Source organism: Carcharhinus amblyrhynchos, chromosome 19 (assembly GCF_965287045.1).
Source record: "Carcharhinus amblyrhynchos chromosome 19, sCarAmb.v2.hapA, whole genome shotgun sequence".
Taxonomy (NCBI): Eukaryota; Metazoa; Chordata; class Chondrichthyes; order Carcharhiniformes; family Carcharhinidae; genus Carcharhinus; species Carcharhinus amblyrhynchos.
The window spans coordinates 43668817-43682900 of record NC_137342.1 but is presented as its reverse complement, the minus strand read 5'-3'; the positions used below and the strand labels follow the sequence as shown (position 1 = coordinate 43682900).

Sequence of the window (14084 nt, the reverse complement as noted above, 5' to 3'; positions counted from 1 at the left end):
TATGTCATTGTGTGTCTGTATGTTTGTGTGCATCTATGTGTGTCTGTACGTGTGTGTGTGTGTCTGTATGTGCATGTCTGTGTCTGTATCTTGTCTGTGTGTGCATGCCTGTGCTTGCATGTCTGTCTGTGCATGAATGTCTGTTTGTGTGTGCTGATCTATGTGTGTGCTGAGCTATGAGGAGAGGCTGAATAAACTTGGCTTGTACTCGTTAGAGTTTAGAAGAATGAGGGGAGATCTCATTGAGACGTATAAGATGATGAATGGGATGGATAGGATAGAGGTGGAGAGACTCTTCCCGCTCAGAAAGGACAGTAGGACTAGGGAGCACAGTCTCAAGATAAAGGGGCGGTGCGGCTTAGAATGGAGTTGAGGAGGAACTTCTTCACTCAAAGGGTGGTGAATCTCTGGAATTCTCTGCCCGTTGAAGTGGTAGAGGCTGCCTCGCTAAATATTTTTAAGACGCGGGTTGACGGGTTTTTGATAAGCGAGGGGATTAAGGGTTATGGGGAGAGGGCGGGAATGTGGAACTGAGCCACGACAGATCAGCCATGACCTTATTGAATGGCGGGGCAGGCTCGAAGGGCTAGATGGCCTACTCCTGCTCCTATTTCTTATGTTCTTATGATCTGTTTGTGCGTGCGTGTCTGTGTGCATGTTTGTCTGTCTGTGTGTCCGTGTCTGTCTGTGTGTGCATATATGTGTGCCCATCTGTGTGTGTGTCTGTCTGTCTGTCTGTGTGCGTGTATCTGTGTGCGTTTCTATCTGTCTGTGTGCATGCATCTGGGTGTGCATATCTGTGTGTGTGTCTGTCTGTCTGTCTGACTGTTTGTCTGTGAACCTGTCTGTTGAAGCCCCACTCCAAGATTTGAACACACAGTCTAGGCTGGCATCTTGGGTCCCTAATGTAAAACAGGGAGGATTATGGGGATGGAGAATCTTGGATCTTTGTCCTGACTGGAGGTGAGGGGCTGCAGAGTGCCCAGGAGAAAGAGAAATTAATGGGAATGAATCCACAGGGAGCGATTTTCCAGCCATCGGTTTTAGGTTAGAAAATTGCAGCCCCACAGTTTGATATGCAGCACCCCCCCCACCCCTGGCCCCCAAAACACCCCACCCCATCCAGTGAATTCTGCTCTTGGGATCTCCCATTGTCCTACACTACAACAGTAAACTCATTAGATGTAAAACACCGGGACATCCCGAGGATGGGGAAAAAAACTGTTTCAATACACACTTACCTTCCTTCTGAAATCTGATTTGAGTTTGGGAGGAACAGTGATGGAGGCTGATGGTGGAAAGTTCCGAATCGGCAATCCACCCGGGTGTGTGCGTGTGTACTAGGATGTTGCCTGGTATGGTGGGGAGGTCCTATGAGGAGAGACTGAGGGATTTAGGGTTGTTTTCGTTGGAAAGAAGGCGGCTAAGAGGGGATCTTATTGAAACATATAAGATGATTAGAGGTTTAGATAGGGTGGATAGTGATAGCCTTTTTCCTCGGATGGAGAAAGCTAGCACGAGGGGGCATGGCTTTAAATTAAGGGGGGGTAGCTACAGGACGGATGTCAGGGGTAGGTTCTTTACCCAGAGGGTGGTGAGGGATTGGAATGCCCTGCCTGCTGCAGTTGTAAATGCGTCTAGTTTGGGGGCGTTTAAGAGATCTCTGGATAGGTTTATGGACGAAAAGGGATTGGTATAGGCTAGTGGGTCATTGTTTTTGTAACTGGTCGGCGCAACATCGTGGGCCGAAGGGCCTGTTCTGCGCTGTAATGTTCTATGTTCTATGTTCTATGTTCTAATGTTCCTGTTAACAAGATGAAGCCCTTTTCTCCTGTCACATTAATAACATCTAAAATCTAAGAGTAACTTCATTAAAATTAATGGAGTAGCAGCTCAGAGGTAATAAAAGAAATTTTAACGAGCTGAGGCCTTGCTTTGTGGTTGTCTGGATATTTAATTGACACATTAGCAGTACTGACGGACGTGGATTCTGTTCCGAAGCCATTGGTCAATCCAGTTCATAGTCAGTGACCCCAGTGCTGGCGTGTTCTGCATTGCCCCCATTTGGTGATTCTGGGCCTGCTGTGGGTCCGACCCCTTTTTTCTATTCATTACTAATTAATTATTAATCGCTGCAGTCCACGTGCTGTGGGTTGGCCCACAATGCCGTGAGGAAGAGAATTCCGGGATTTTGATCCGGCGACTGCAAAGGAATGGCAATAGATTTCCAAGCCAGGATGGTGAGTGGCTTAGAGGGGTACGGTGCAGCCTTGTTAGAACGCAGTGTTGGGGTCCATAAAATGTTATCGCGAAAGAAAACAGGGTCGCGCTAAATCAGGGTTCAAGAAAATCAGTGTTCAAACTGATTAAGCGGAAATGGAGGAGAATAAAAGCCTCTTTCACAGTAGTTGTGATTTGTGACAGAATCACTGCATGTACCCAAAGCAGAAGCTCTATCTCACTATTCTTGTATTTATTTACTGCAGAATAGATACAGTGTGGCCCTGTTATAAGAAAGAGCAAAACAAAAGGGTCCAATGATTCGTCACGTTATATCCGAATTCGCACTAAATCAGGGCGCATAAAATCGGGGTTTCACTGTACTTGCAAATGATGATGTTTCTGTGTATCAGTTGCCCTTGTCCTTCTAGATGGAAGCGGTCGTGGGTTTGGAAAGTGCTGTCTAAGTATCTTTGGTTAATTTCTGCAATGCATCTTATAGATGGTACACACTGCTGCTACTGAGCGTGGATGGTGGAGGAAGTGGATGTTTGCAGATATGGTGCCAATCAGGCGGGGCTGCTTTGCCCCGGATGGTGTTGAGTTTCTTGAGCGTTGTTGGAACTGCGCTCATCCAGGCAAAAGTAGGGACTATTCCATCTCACTCCTGACTCCACAGCCCTCTGCGGCAGAGTTCCACAGATTCACCACCCTCTGGCTGAAGAAATTCCACTCTCCCCACCTCCCCCCCCCACCCCCAGTCAAATTGGGCCATAAATCTTCTCCAATGTTCAGTTATAATTTAGGGATTCCTTTGTACACCGAGGAACCCGATTTTAGAAGGAAAAGCAGAAGGTTTTTTATTTATTTTCTCCCCAACATATTGTGGAGAATTGCTGAGAAATGTAGTTTAATGGGCCCCTGTGGAATATCCTAGCGTGTTGGTTTAAAAATAGGCCCTCACAACCAGAGAAAGACTGAAAGGTTCTGCATGCCAGGAGTCGATTCCTTTTGTAGTTTGTGTTATCAGAGGCAAGTATTTAATGTGATTCTGCTCAAGCACGACAATGTATGAATGAACTCTCCTCTGATCTTTGCTTGTGGCGGGGGGGATTTCATTTTTCCACCGTTAAAATCTGCATGTGTCCTCTCATGTTTTATTAAAGCATATTTCACATTCAGAAATTATTTATTTATTGGCTCTTCCCCCTTTCTGCTAATGGTGCTGGCTCTCGCTCAGGTAGAACTCCTCTGATGCCGGCTGCCTGGCAGTATTTTACTGATGTGACATTCCTGAAACAGAAGAGGCTGCAAGCACACAGCAGATCAGTCAGTGTCTGTGAAGAGAACACATTGTCTGTATGTCCGGTGTCAGGAGCCCGGAGCACTGCGGGCTGCCTCGCTAGGGGACTGTTGGGATGTTGCAGCCCAGACTGCTTGGAATATGGAGAGGAGGAGGGAAAAACACAGATACAAACATACAGAGACTCAAACACAGACATACACACAGGCACACAGAGACACACAAACTCTGACAAACACACAGACACACACGCACACGGACACACAAACACACACACACAAACACACAGAGACACACAAACACAGACAACCACACAGACACACACACACATGGACATGCAAACACACAGAGACACACAAACAGACAGACACACAAACACAGACACACACGGACACACAAACGCACACACAAACAGACAGAGACACACAAACACCGACGCACACGGACACACAAGCACACACACACAAACACAGACAAACACAGACACACACGCACATAGATATGCAAACACACACACACAGAGACACACAAACACAGACACACACGCACACACAAACACACACACAAACAGACAGAGACACACAAACACACACAACACACATACAAAAAGGAATACACACACAGACTCAGACAAACACACACGACACACATACAAACGCTCAGAGACACAAACACACACAGACAAATACACAAAGACACACAAACACAGAGAGACAGACACACACACACAGACATACTGAGACACAGAAACACACAAAGACACACACACACACACACACACATGCACAAACATACAGAGACAAACACATGGGCACACCTGCATACTGAAACAAAACATACTTATCTACACACACAGGATGGGAGCACACACACAAACTGTTACGCCTATACACAAATAAACCAGGAGAAGTAGACAGTGTGTAAACGGGAATATGGAGATAGTTAAATGATATTAACACATTTAATGGGCAGGAATTTCACCTCGAATTGGGCAGTGGGGAAATGCTCCCTGCCTCGGGAGAATGTGATGGCAATGCCGGAATTTTCATCGCCAGGTGGAGGGGGCTGCACTTGGGTCAGCTGATCTCGAAAGATTTGGAGTCAGTCAGTTGCTGGGTGTGAAGACAGGGCTGCTTCACAGGCCTTCCAGACACCAGTTTTTTTTTATTTGTCTCACAAGTAATCTTACATTAACACTTCAGTGAAGTGACTGTGACAGTCCTCTAGTTGCCAGGCTCTGGCACCTGTTCGGATACACTGAGGGAGAATTTAACATGGCCAATGTACCCTAACCAGCATGTCTTTCAGACTGTGGGAGGAAAGTGGAGCACCCGGAGGAAACCCACACAGACATGGGGAGAATGTGCAGACTCCACACAGGCAGTGACCCAAGTCGTAAATTGAACCTGGGTCCCTGGCACTGTGAGGCAGTGCGGCTAGCCACTGTGCCACCGTGCCACTATGCCACCATGCCACTCTTCCAGTTCCCGTTAAAAACAAAATGGCACTCACCTCTCAAACCCCCCCCCCCACCCTCCAAAGACTCCCCATGCCCTACACGCACCGATCCATCCCCTATTGCTCTCAGGCCTCCTATGTCGAGCTCTGCCCTTCCATCTACCCTTTGGCACCAGCTGCCCCATAATGCCAAGCTATGTCGTCATCATTACATCTTTTCCTTACTTTGGCCCAACAATAAATCAATGAGATGATGGTTCAGATTGTAAGAGACTCAGATGGTAAGGGATATAGGAGTTTAGGTTGTAAGAGAGACCAACTCCCCCTGAGTGACCGGAAGCAAATTTCTAAGATGGAAAAGTGAATGCAGAGCTCCTCCAGCTGGTTAAGGAACAATGAGAAGCGATTCAGCCGCCAGATCACTGGGGTTAGAGTTGGAGGACTGAATGCTATCCTCCTCTTGAGAGCTTCTGGAACAGGAATCGAAAGGAGGATTCACCAATGGTTGCACAAACGAAGCAGATGGAATGGATGCTGGAGGGGCTGGAGAACAGCTGTTGATGTTTCTCTTATAATAAAGCAGCTTGAATAATGTATTTCTTGAGGTTACAAATGGCAATAAAATTATTGCTGATGGATTTCCTGAGATAAGTATTGTAGTGAGGATTGGGGGAATAAAAATTCCCACAGTTAATTCACTAGTAAGTGTCCTGCTTCACTGGCAGCTGAGCATACTGCACCATTCACCTCGCCACCACATCTCAACCCCTTTCTTTTGTATAAAAGACCAATTTGTCAACCATTCCCGACACAGATCCCACTCCACAAAAGACAAACGGCACGATCTGACTGGCCATTCACGCCACGCTCCCACTGCAGCAAGGTCGGAGGATTTGGCACCCAGCCAAATCCCGGTTTACTGCAGCAGGATGGGAAAATCCCGCTGGCATGGACAGCCGTAATATTCCTTCCTCGCATTTATGTAGCGCCTTTCACTATCTCAGGACACCACTTTACAGCCAATCGTGTCTCTTCGAAGTATAACCACTGGGTAACACAGGAAGTTGTGCCAGCCAGTTTGCACAGAGCAAACTCTCACAAACAACTTAGTGATCATGACCAGATAATCTGATGTCCTACTGAGGGGGCGGGGGTGATTCAGTCAATATCTTGTCTGAATTTTAGTGGACGGGATTTTACGACCTCACTTGTCTCAATACCTTAAAATCCCACAAAAGGTCAACTGATTTTTCTGTGGTCCACTCCTCCGATTCTTGTGGTGGCCGGCTCAGTAAAATTCTGACCAGCACCCCCAACAGTGCTGCACTCCCTTAGAAATACATTGCAATGTCAGCCTGGATTTTGCATTCCAGTCTCAGTGGGACTTGAACCCATGACTTTCTGGCCCAGAAGCAAACATGTTACCCACTGAGCAACAGCTGACTCACAGTTTCACTGGCTATTATTTCCCATGAAGAACTCTGGTCCTTTGTTTGGGGCAGTTACTTAGCATCTGGCATGTCCGCTACAACTCTCACCAACTTTTACAGATGCACCATAGAAGGCATTCTTTCTGGTTATATCACAGCTTGGTATGGCTCCTGCTCTGCCCAAGACCACAAGAAACTACAAAGGGCTGTGACCATAATCCCAGTCCGTTACATAATCCAGCTTCCCATTCATTGACTCCATCTACGCTTCCTGCTGTCTCGGAAAAGCAGCCACCATAATCAAAAATCCCATGCAACCCACTGTCTTCCACCTTCTTCCATTGGGAAAAAGATACAAAAATATGAGGTCATGTACCAACTGGTTCAAGAACAATTTCTTCCCTGCTGCCATCAGATTTTTGAATGGACCTCCTTTGCATTAAGTTGATCTTTCTCTACACCTTACCTATGACTGTAACACTACATTCTGCATCCTCTATATAAAAGCAAATTACTGCGGGTGCTGGAATCTGAAACCAAAAGAGAACATGCTGGAAAATCTCAGCAGGTCTGGCAGCATCTGTAAGGAGAGAAAAGAGCTGATGTTTCGAGTCCAGATGACCCTTTGTCAAAGCCCCTCTCTGCACCCTCTCCTTTCCTTCTCTGTGTACAGTATGCTTTGTCTGTATCACACGCAAGAAACAATACTTTTCACTGTATACATGATGTGGAGATGCCCACCTTAGTCTGGGTTGGGCGCAGAAAGGAGTCTCACAACACCAGGTTAAAGTCCAAGATGTTTATTTGGAATTATAAGCTTTTGGAGCGCTGCTCCTTCATTAGGCGAGTCACTGTATACTAGTGACAACATGTGACAATAATAAATCAAATCAACTCATTCAACTGTTAGAACGGCGAAACCTACAGTTTCTTTGTTTAACAATTGCTTACTCGAGTTAAAATAAAGACCAGAAAACGGGCTCTGTCTGACCCCGGTCAGCTTTCCTTGGACTTTTCATGTTCTCTTGAGTCCAGGATGAAACATTGAATTCATTGCTAACACTCCCGACAGAAGCAGTGGGGAGGAAAATTGAGTCGGGAATATTGAGCCAGTGTGGCAAAGTTATTCGATTCTGTTTTTAACGCGTGGCAGATTCTGAATGGAGCTCCGGGTCTGGCGCTTGCATGTCCAAACTGGAACAGTGACCATTAGAGTGTCGGAGGGGGGGAGGGAGCTTTTATTTGGTGCGGTCACCTCTCGGTACTCACAATTAACAGAGACTGGAGCTGGCTTCAGACACCGGGGCTGAATGCAAACAAGGGCCCCCCCGGGGCTGCATGCTGCATTTCTGTAAGATACGCTCAGACAACATAACTTGTCAGGGAACATTATTCCTGTTCAGTGATTTAGCCTGCCCTCCCCCCCTCCCCCCCATTCTCCTCTGCGGTATTGATGAGAGAGTGGCCATTGAGAGAGTGGAGATACTGTGCCATTGATGTTTTTTGCACGCCTGTGGGCTGCCTTTTGTCGAGAATATCTGTACACAAAGCATGCGCTGTCCCAAATCTGCTGCTACAGTGAGAGACGATGAGCTGCCTTTGAGGTACGGGAGTGTGTGCATGTGTGTCAGGGTACAATGTGGACTATTCTCCCGGTGTGAAGGCGATGTCAGGCTCGTTTCTGTAGGTGCTGTGTTTTCTTTCATTGTGTGCATGTGTGGGAAGAATAGAGGGAGAGGTTTGTACGTTTCCACACTCCCCTCCTTCCCCAGCTGAAAATTGCTGTGTGTGTTCCCACACAGAGTGTGGGGGCTGGAGTTCAGAGCTTTTTGAGTTATTCTCCCCACCCTAGGTTGGGGTGCCACTTCTCTCCCTCTGTGGTGGCCAGCAGCACCCGGTCTGGTCGGGAGTGAAGGGGATGTTAGGGGTTACTGGAGGGGCCGTGTTTGAGAGGAGGAATTGCGGCCCCTTTGTCTGATCTGACGGGCAGTGGAGAGCCCGAATACATCTTTGCTCTCGCTGCCGGCGGGACACCAGAACAATGGAGCAGTTGGTACACTTTCATCGTCTAAACCTGCCTCCTTCACCCCCCCTTCCTGCCCATTTCCACCCCCCTTCCCAATCCCCCTCCTCCTATTCCTTGAAATACCATTTTTTGTCAGAAGAAACTCGCCTCTTTTTCTGTGTCAGTTTTGTGTCCTATCTGGTTGATACTATCGTATTGATAATTGCTGAAGTATTTTTTTTGGAGAGTGGAAATGGGCTTGTGGCATTAGGTGGGAGATTTATTTGCGCTCTCCCCATTAAGCACGGAACGTCAGGTTAAAGAATCAATTTAGGTTGACAATAATGTCCCTATCAATCTGTTCTATTGCTTGTTACCAGATGGCTGCCGTTATCATTTCACCCAGCACTGTGCTGTCAAGTTTGGCTGCTGCTAAGCTCTGTAGGCTTCCTCTCTCTCTCTCTCTTTCTCTCCCTCTTATTTTTGCCTGGCTTCTAGCAAATATATTGTAGATAAAAGTGGTTAAAGTCAAAGGACATGCTTGTTCTCACATTGTCCATTTGAGCTTGCTTCACTTTCAGCAGGTAACGTGAAATATTCTCTTCTCCTACGCTCTATTTGTGAGAGATGTTGTTCAAAATCTCCTACATCTAGCCTCCCCCACTGGCTACCACTCCTGTTCTCTCCTCCTCCTGTTCTCCCCTCATTCTCCCCCCTCCTGTTCTCCCCTCATTCTCCCCCCTCCTGTTCTCCCCTCATTCTCCCCCCTCCTGTTCTCCCTTCATTCTCCCCCTCCTGTTCTTCACTCCTCCTGTTCTACCCCCTGTTCTCCCCGCTCCTGATCTACCCCCCCAATTCACCTCCTCTCCTGTTCACCCCCTTCCCAATCACCGTCCCCTTATTCTCCTCTTCCTGTTCATCCCCTCTCCTGTCCTTCCCTCCTTCTGTTCTGCCTCCCCGTTCAAAACGCCCCACTCTTCTTCTCCCCTCTCCTTTTCTTCCCTCTCCTCTTCCTCCCCTCCTCTTCCTTCCCCCTCCTCTTCCTTCCCCCCTCCTCCTCCCCCTCCTCCCCCCTCCTCCCCCCCCCTCCTCCTCCCCCTCCTCCTCCCCCCTCCTCCCCCCTCCTCCCCCCTCCTCCCCCCTCCTCCCCCTCCTCCTCCCCTCCTCCTCCTCCTCCTCCTCCTCTTCCTTCCCCTCCTCCTCTTCTTCCCCCCTCCTCTTCTTCCCCCTCCTCCTCTTCTTCCCCCCCTCCTCTTCTTCCCCCCTCCTCTTCTTCCCCCCCTCCTCTTCTTCCCCCCCTCCTCTTCTTCCCCCCTCCTCTTCTTCCCCCTCCTCTTCTCCGCCCTCCTCTTCTCCGCCCTCCTCTTCTTCCCCCCTCCTCTTCTTCCCCCCTCCTCTTCTTCCCCCCTCCTCTTCTTCACCCCCCCTTCTTCACCCCTCCTCTTCTTCACCCCCCTTCTCCCGCTCCCCTTGTTCCACCCATCCCTCCCCCCTCTTGTCCTTCTCCCCCTTCCTCCAGTTGATTTTCACCATTGAGCCGCATGGTCTGCGACTGCGAGCCACCCCACCCATTCCGCGTCCTACTTTCCTGAAACAGCAGGAGGCGTTGTTGGGGGAGAGATGGAGCGGGGTCAGGCAGCAGCGTGGGGGAGGGAGAAAGGATGGCTGAGGTGGCTCGGACACTGTGGTTCCGCCGCCTCTCTGCCGAGATTAAACAAACCTCGCTTCCGCCCAGAGCTCCATCTGCCAGTCTGGTTGAGCTCAGCCAGCTGAAGCGAGTCATCGTGAGTGACAGGCGGCGGCGGCCCAGGGACTTGGGCTCACAGCTTGCTGGCTGGGGATCCAACATTCTTTCATCTTCCCCCTTTAAAAACATTCAGTGCTAAATAACCTTATCATATTCACAAAGCTCTCCCGGTGAGCACCGATTGGAGCGTTCAGACAAGTCAGGTCATTATCATCACAGTTCAATAATCCCCCCCTCCTAACTATGCAATTCTCACCCAATAATCTCGAACATCGCTATGCTTTCCAAATTAAATAACACAAATATCTTTCACATTTTAATTTGAACATAAATGTGCTATAACGGCATTGAGGATTAACCCACAGCAGCGATTCAAGAAGACAGCTCACCACCACCTTCTCAAGGGCAACTAGGGATGGCCAATAAATGCTGACCAAGCCTGAGACACCCACGTCCCACGAGTGAATTAAAAAAAAACCTGGGAAATAATTTATTGAATTGAATGTTTCTTCCAACTGCATCACCAACTCGGGTCAATTTTCAACGTGCCCACTGGGAATCATCAGGGTGGCACAGTGGCACATCGCTTAGCATTGCTGCCTCACAGGGATCCGGGTTCGATTCCCGGCTTGGGTCACTGTCTGTGTGGAATCTGTACATTCTCCCCATGTGTGCGTGGGTTTCCTCTGGCTGCTCCAGTTTTCTCTCACATTCTGAAAGACGTGCTGGTTAGCTGCATTGACCCAAACAGGCACCAGAGTTGGGTGAATTTCACAGTAACTTCATTGCACTGTTAATGTAAGCCTTACTTAAATAAACTTTAAACCTTTAAACCCACTCCTACAATTCATTTTAGAATCTGCCCAATTCTCAGTCCCACCTTTAATCCATTCTCAGTGTAGCTAACCAGCACGTCTTTCAGAATGTGGGAGGAAACCGGAGCAGCCGGAGGAAACCCACGCAGACACGGGGAGAACATACCGATTCCACGCAGACATCATTGCCAAATGGGGCTGACGTTTCGTGTCTGTCTTTACGATACAACAGACTGGCTTATTTAGATCACTTCAGCAGACGTTTAAAAGTCTACTATGTGGGTGTCACTGTTAGACCAAACGTGGCAAGGACAGTGCCCTTCCTGCCACCCGGAGTGAACCAACTGGGTTCAGGCCTTTCTTTTGTCGTGACCAGTTTTTCTTTTCACCTGCAGATATTTTTAAAAACGGAATTGAAATTGGCACACTGCCCCAGCGGGACTGGAACTCACAACTGTCAGAAGGCAGTGGGGAGGGGGAGGGCAGAGCTTTCCCGCTGTTGACACATATCCATTTTCCAGCAGGTGTCACTGGGTAGCAATGCAGAGCAGGAAAGCTGATTTCCATCCCTCCCCACTCCCAACACCCTGTCTGCTCTGCATCCCCTCTCCCCTCCACCTCTCTGATCGCTGTCCCCCTGCTCCCACTCTCCCATCCTCACTGCCTGTCCCTCCTGCTGCTGTAGCCTGCTTCTCATTCCTGCATTCTCACACCAACCCCCTCCCTTCTTGCCTCTCCCCCTTAATCTATCCCTCCCTGTTGCCCTTCACCACTCTCTCCTTCCCCCTCCCCATTCTCCATTCCCCTCCCCACTCTTTCCCCCTCCCCTCCCCACTCTTTCCCCTTTCCCCTCCCCACTCTCTCCCCCTCCCATCCCCACTCTTGCCTCCTCTTCCTCCCCACTCTTTCCCCTCTCGCTCCTCACTCTTTCACCTCTCCTCCTCACTTCCGCCCCTACCCCTCCCCACTCTCCTCCCCCTCCTCACTCCCTCCCTCTCCCCCACTCTCCCTCTCCCCACTGTCTGCCCTTCCCCTCCCTAGCCTGGCCCTTTCCCCTGCCACCCCGAACACCCAGCTAAGATTGCGAGTCCAGCACCAGCCAGGTTGAACTCCTTTCTGAAAACTGGAGGGTGTAACAGTCCCCATCACTGACACCATTGCCGCTTATCGCAGGCACTCACCTACATAGGGCAAACGCTGTTGAATGTTTCCCATCATCATTAGAATCAATTATAGAGATGCCACTTATAAGGTATGAAATGTGCCAGCCATTTCTGGCAGAGACTGTACTTCAAAGTGTTGTTTTTTGGAAAGGATTGGTGCTGTCAACATCTGTCCACTTCAAAAGGAGCTGCCAGTTCCAAAGTAGATTTTCAAGAACATATATTTTTTAAAAGCTCCCTTAGTCACAAGGTATGAACAAAACAGTAGGAAAGCATTGCTTTTAGACATGAAGGAATCACTCCATTTGAAAACACATGATTTTTCTCCAGACTCTCTGCTAGAAAATTATTTTTCTATGCCAGAGTATCTGTGGCTTGCTCACAGCCCACTTGTTGTGTTGTCTTGTGCCACATGTTCCCACATGACCCATGTTGCGTCATTCCCCAATATAACCAAGAAAAAGGACATTGTGTTGCCATAATTCTTAATTTCATAACAAACCACTGAGTCGTAGATAATACAGCATAGAAATAGGCCCTTTGGCCCAACTTGTCAATGCTGACCAGGCTTCCTAAACTGAACTAGTCCCATCTGGCTGTCTTTGGCTCCCATCCCGCTCAACCTTTCCTATCCATGTACCTGTCCAAACGTCTTTTAAATATTGTAATTGTACCTGCCTCTACCACCTCCTCTGGCAGCTTATTCCGTATACCCTCTGTGCAAAAACAGGAAAAGACTTAAAAGGGACCTGAGTATTTTGGTGGCACAGTGGTTAGCACTGCTGTCTCGCAGCGCCAGAGACCCGCATTCAATCCCTGGCTTGGGTCACTGTCTGTGTGGAGTTTGTACATTCTCCCTGTGTCTGCGTGGGTTTCCTCCGGGTGCTCCAGTTTCCTCCCTCAAAGATGTGCAGGTTGGGCGGATTGGCCATGCTAAATTGCCCCTTAGTATCAGGAAATTAGCAGGGTAAATACATGGGGATAGGGCCTGGGTGGGATTGTGGTTGATGCAGACTTGACAGGTCAAATGACCTTCTGCATTGTAGGATTTTATGATTCACCTTAAACCTATGCCCTCTAGTTTTGATCTCCCCTGGAGATTTGTCCTGGAGAAAAAGTCTTGGCTATTCACCTTATATTTAAAAAATGGGCAACGTTGGAATGGTGAGAGAAGAGGCCAAGGGTCCAAACACTTTTGTTATCCATAATATTGTTAAAACTTACAATCATTATCAGGTCGTTGAATGTGGTGATGCATTGCAGCACTACCGAAGATCAGATACAGAGATGCCTGGCGTGTGATCATTAATATTTATACGGGGAACTTTCGACGAGATCATGGTGCACGTTGCTGAGGTAGTCATTCGCGAGCAAGCCACCTCTAATTACTTTAATCAGGAAGGTTAATTAGGAGCTGGAATAGCCTGGGATAAGAAGTTCATTGCTTTCAGGAGTAGGTGCCTCTGGGGCTGTGGAAGATGACAAAGTTTACTCTTCTGCCCTCCTGAGGGATAGATGGTGGAAAGGTTTCTACAGGCCACGGATTTGGAAATAATTGAAGGCCCCTTGCCCAGGTGAAGAACTTCTCATCCCAGTGACACCAGAGACACCGCAGCTTCCAATTTAACAGCATTGTCCCCATGTAAGATGATCGCATTTATTGTTTATTGCGATCACCAGATCCTGCCTGTGTATAAAAAAGAGTGCAAGTTTATTTCCTCAATGTGTTTCATGTTTTTTTCCCTATTGCTAATGTTCTTATAAGCAAATGAATGATGCCAGCTGTCCTTGCCCAGCAAGGCCATTGCAAATCCAAGAGCCATTGTGGGAGTCAAGGGGATGATGCCCCAGTGATAGGAATCGCATCCCTGTTGAAGTTATTTACTTTCCCAAGTGTTTCAAATGAGGGAATATTGAATTGGTTGAATTTATTGGGGCATCTC

The 14084-nt window shown here is 48.3% G+C and overlaps 1 protein-coding gene across 15 annotated transcripts in view; it reads left to right on the top strand.

Moving 5' to 3' along the window:
* celf2 (cugbp, Elav-like family member 2) overlaps positions 1 to 14084 on the top strand; it is a 614034-nt gene that overhangs the window by 222025 nt on the left and 377925 nt on the right. The window contains exon 1 of one of the 15 annotated variants that reach the window (XM_080207684.1): positions 7910 to 8015. The exons of the other annotated variants lie outside the window; for them this stretch is intronic. Coding sequence (XP_080063810.1) covers positions 7963 to 8015 — 53 coding nt within the window. The 5' untranslated portion in view covers positions 7910 to 7962. Of the gene's footprint in view, positions 1 to 7909; positions 8016 to 14084 lie in introns of those variants that run through there. 15 annotated transcript variants of the gene reach the window in all.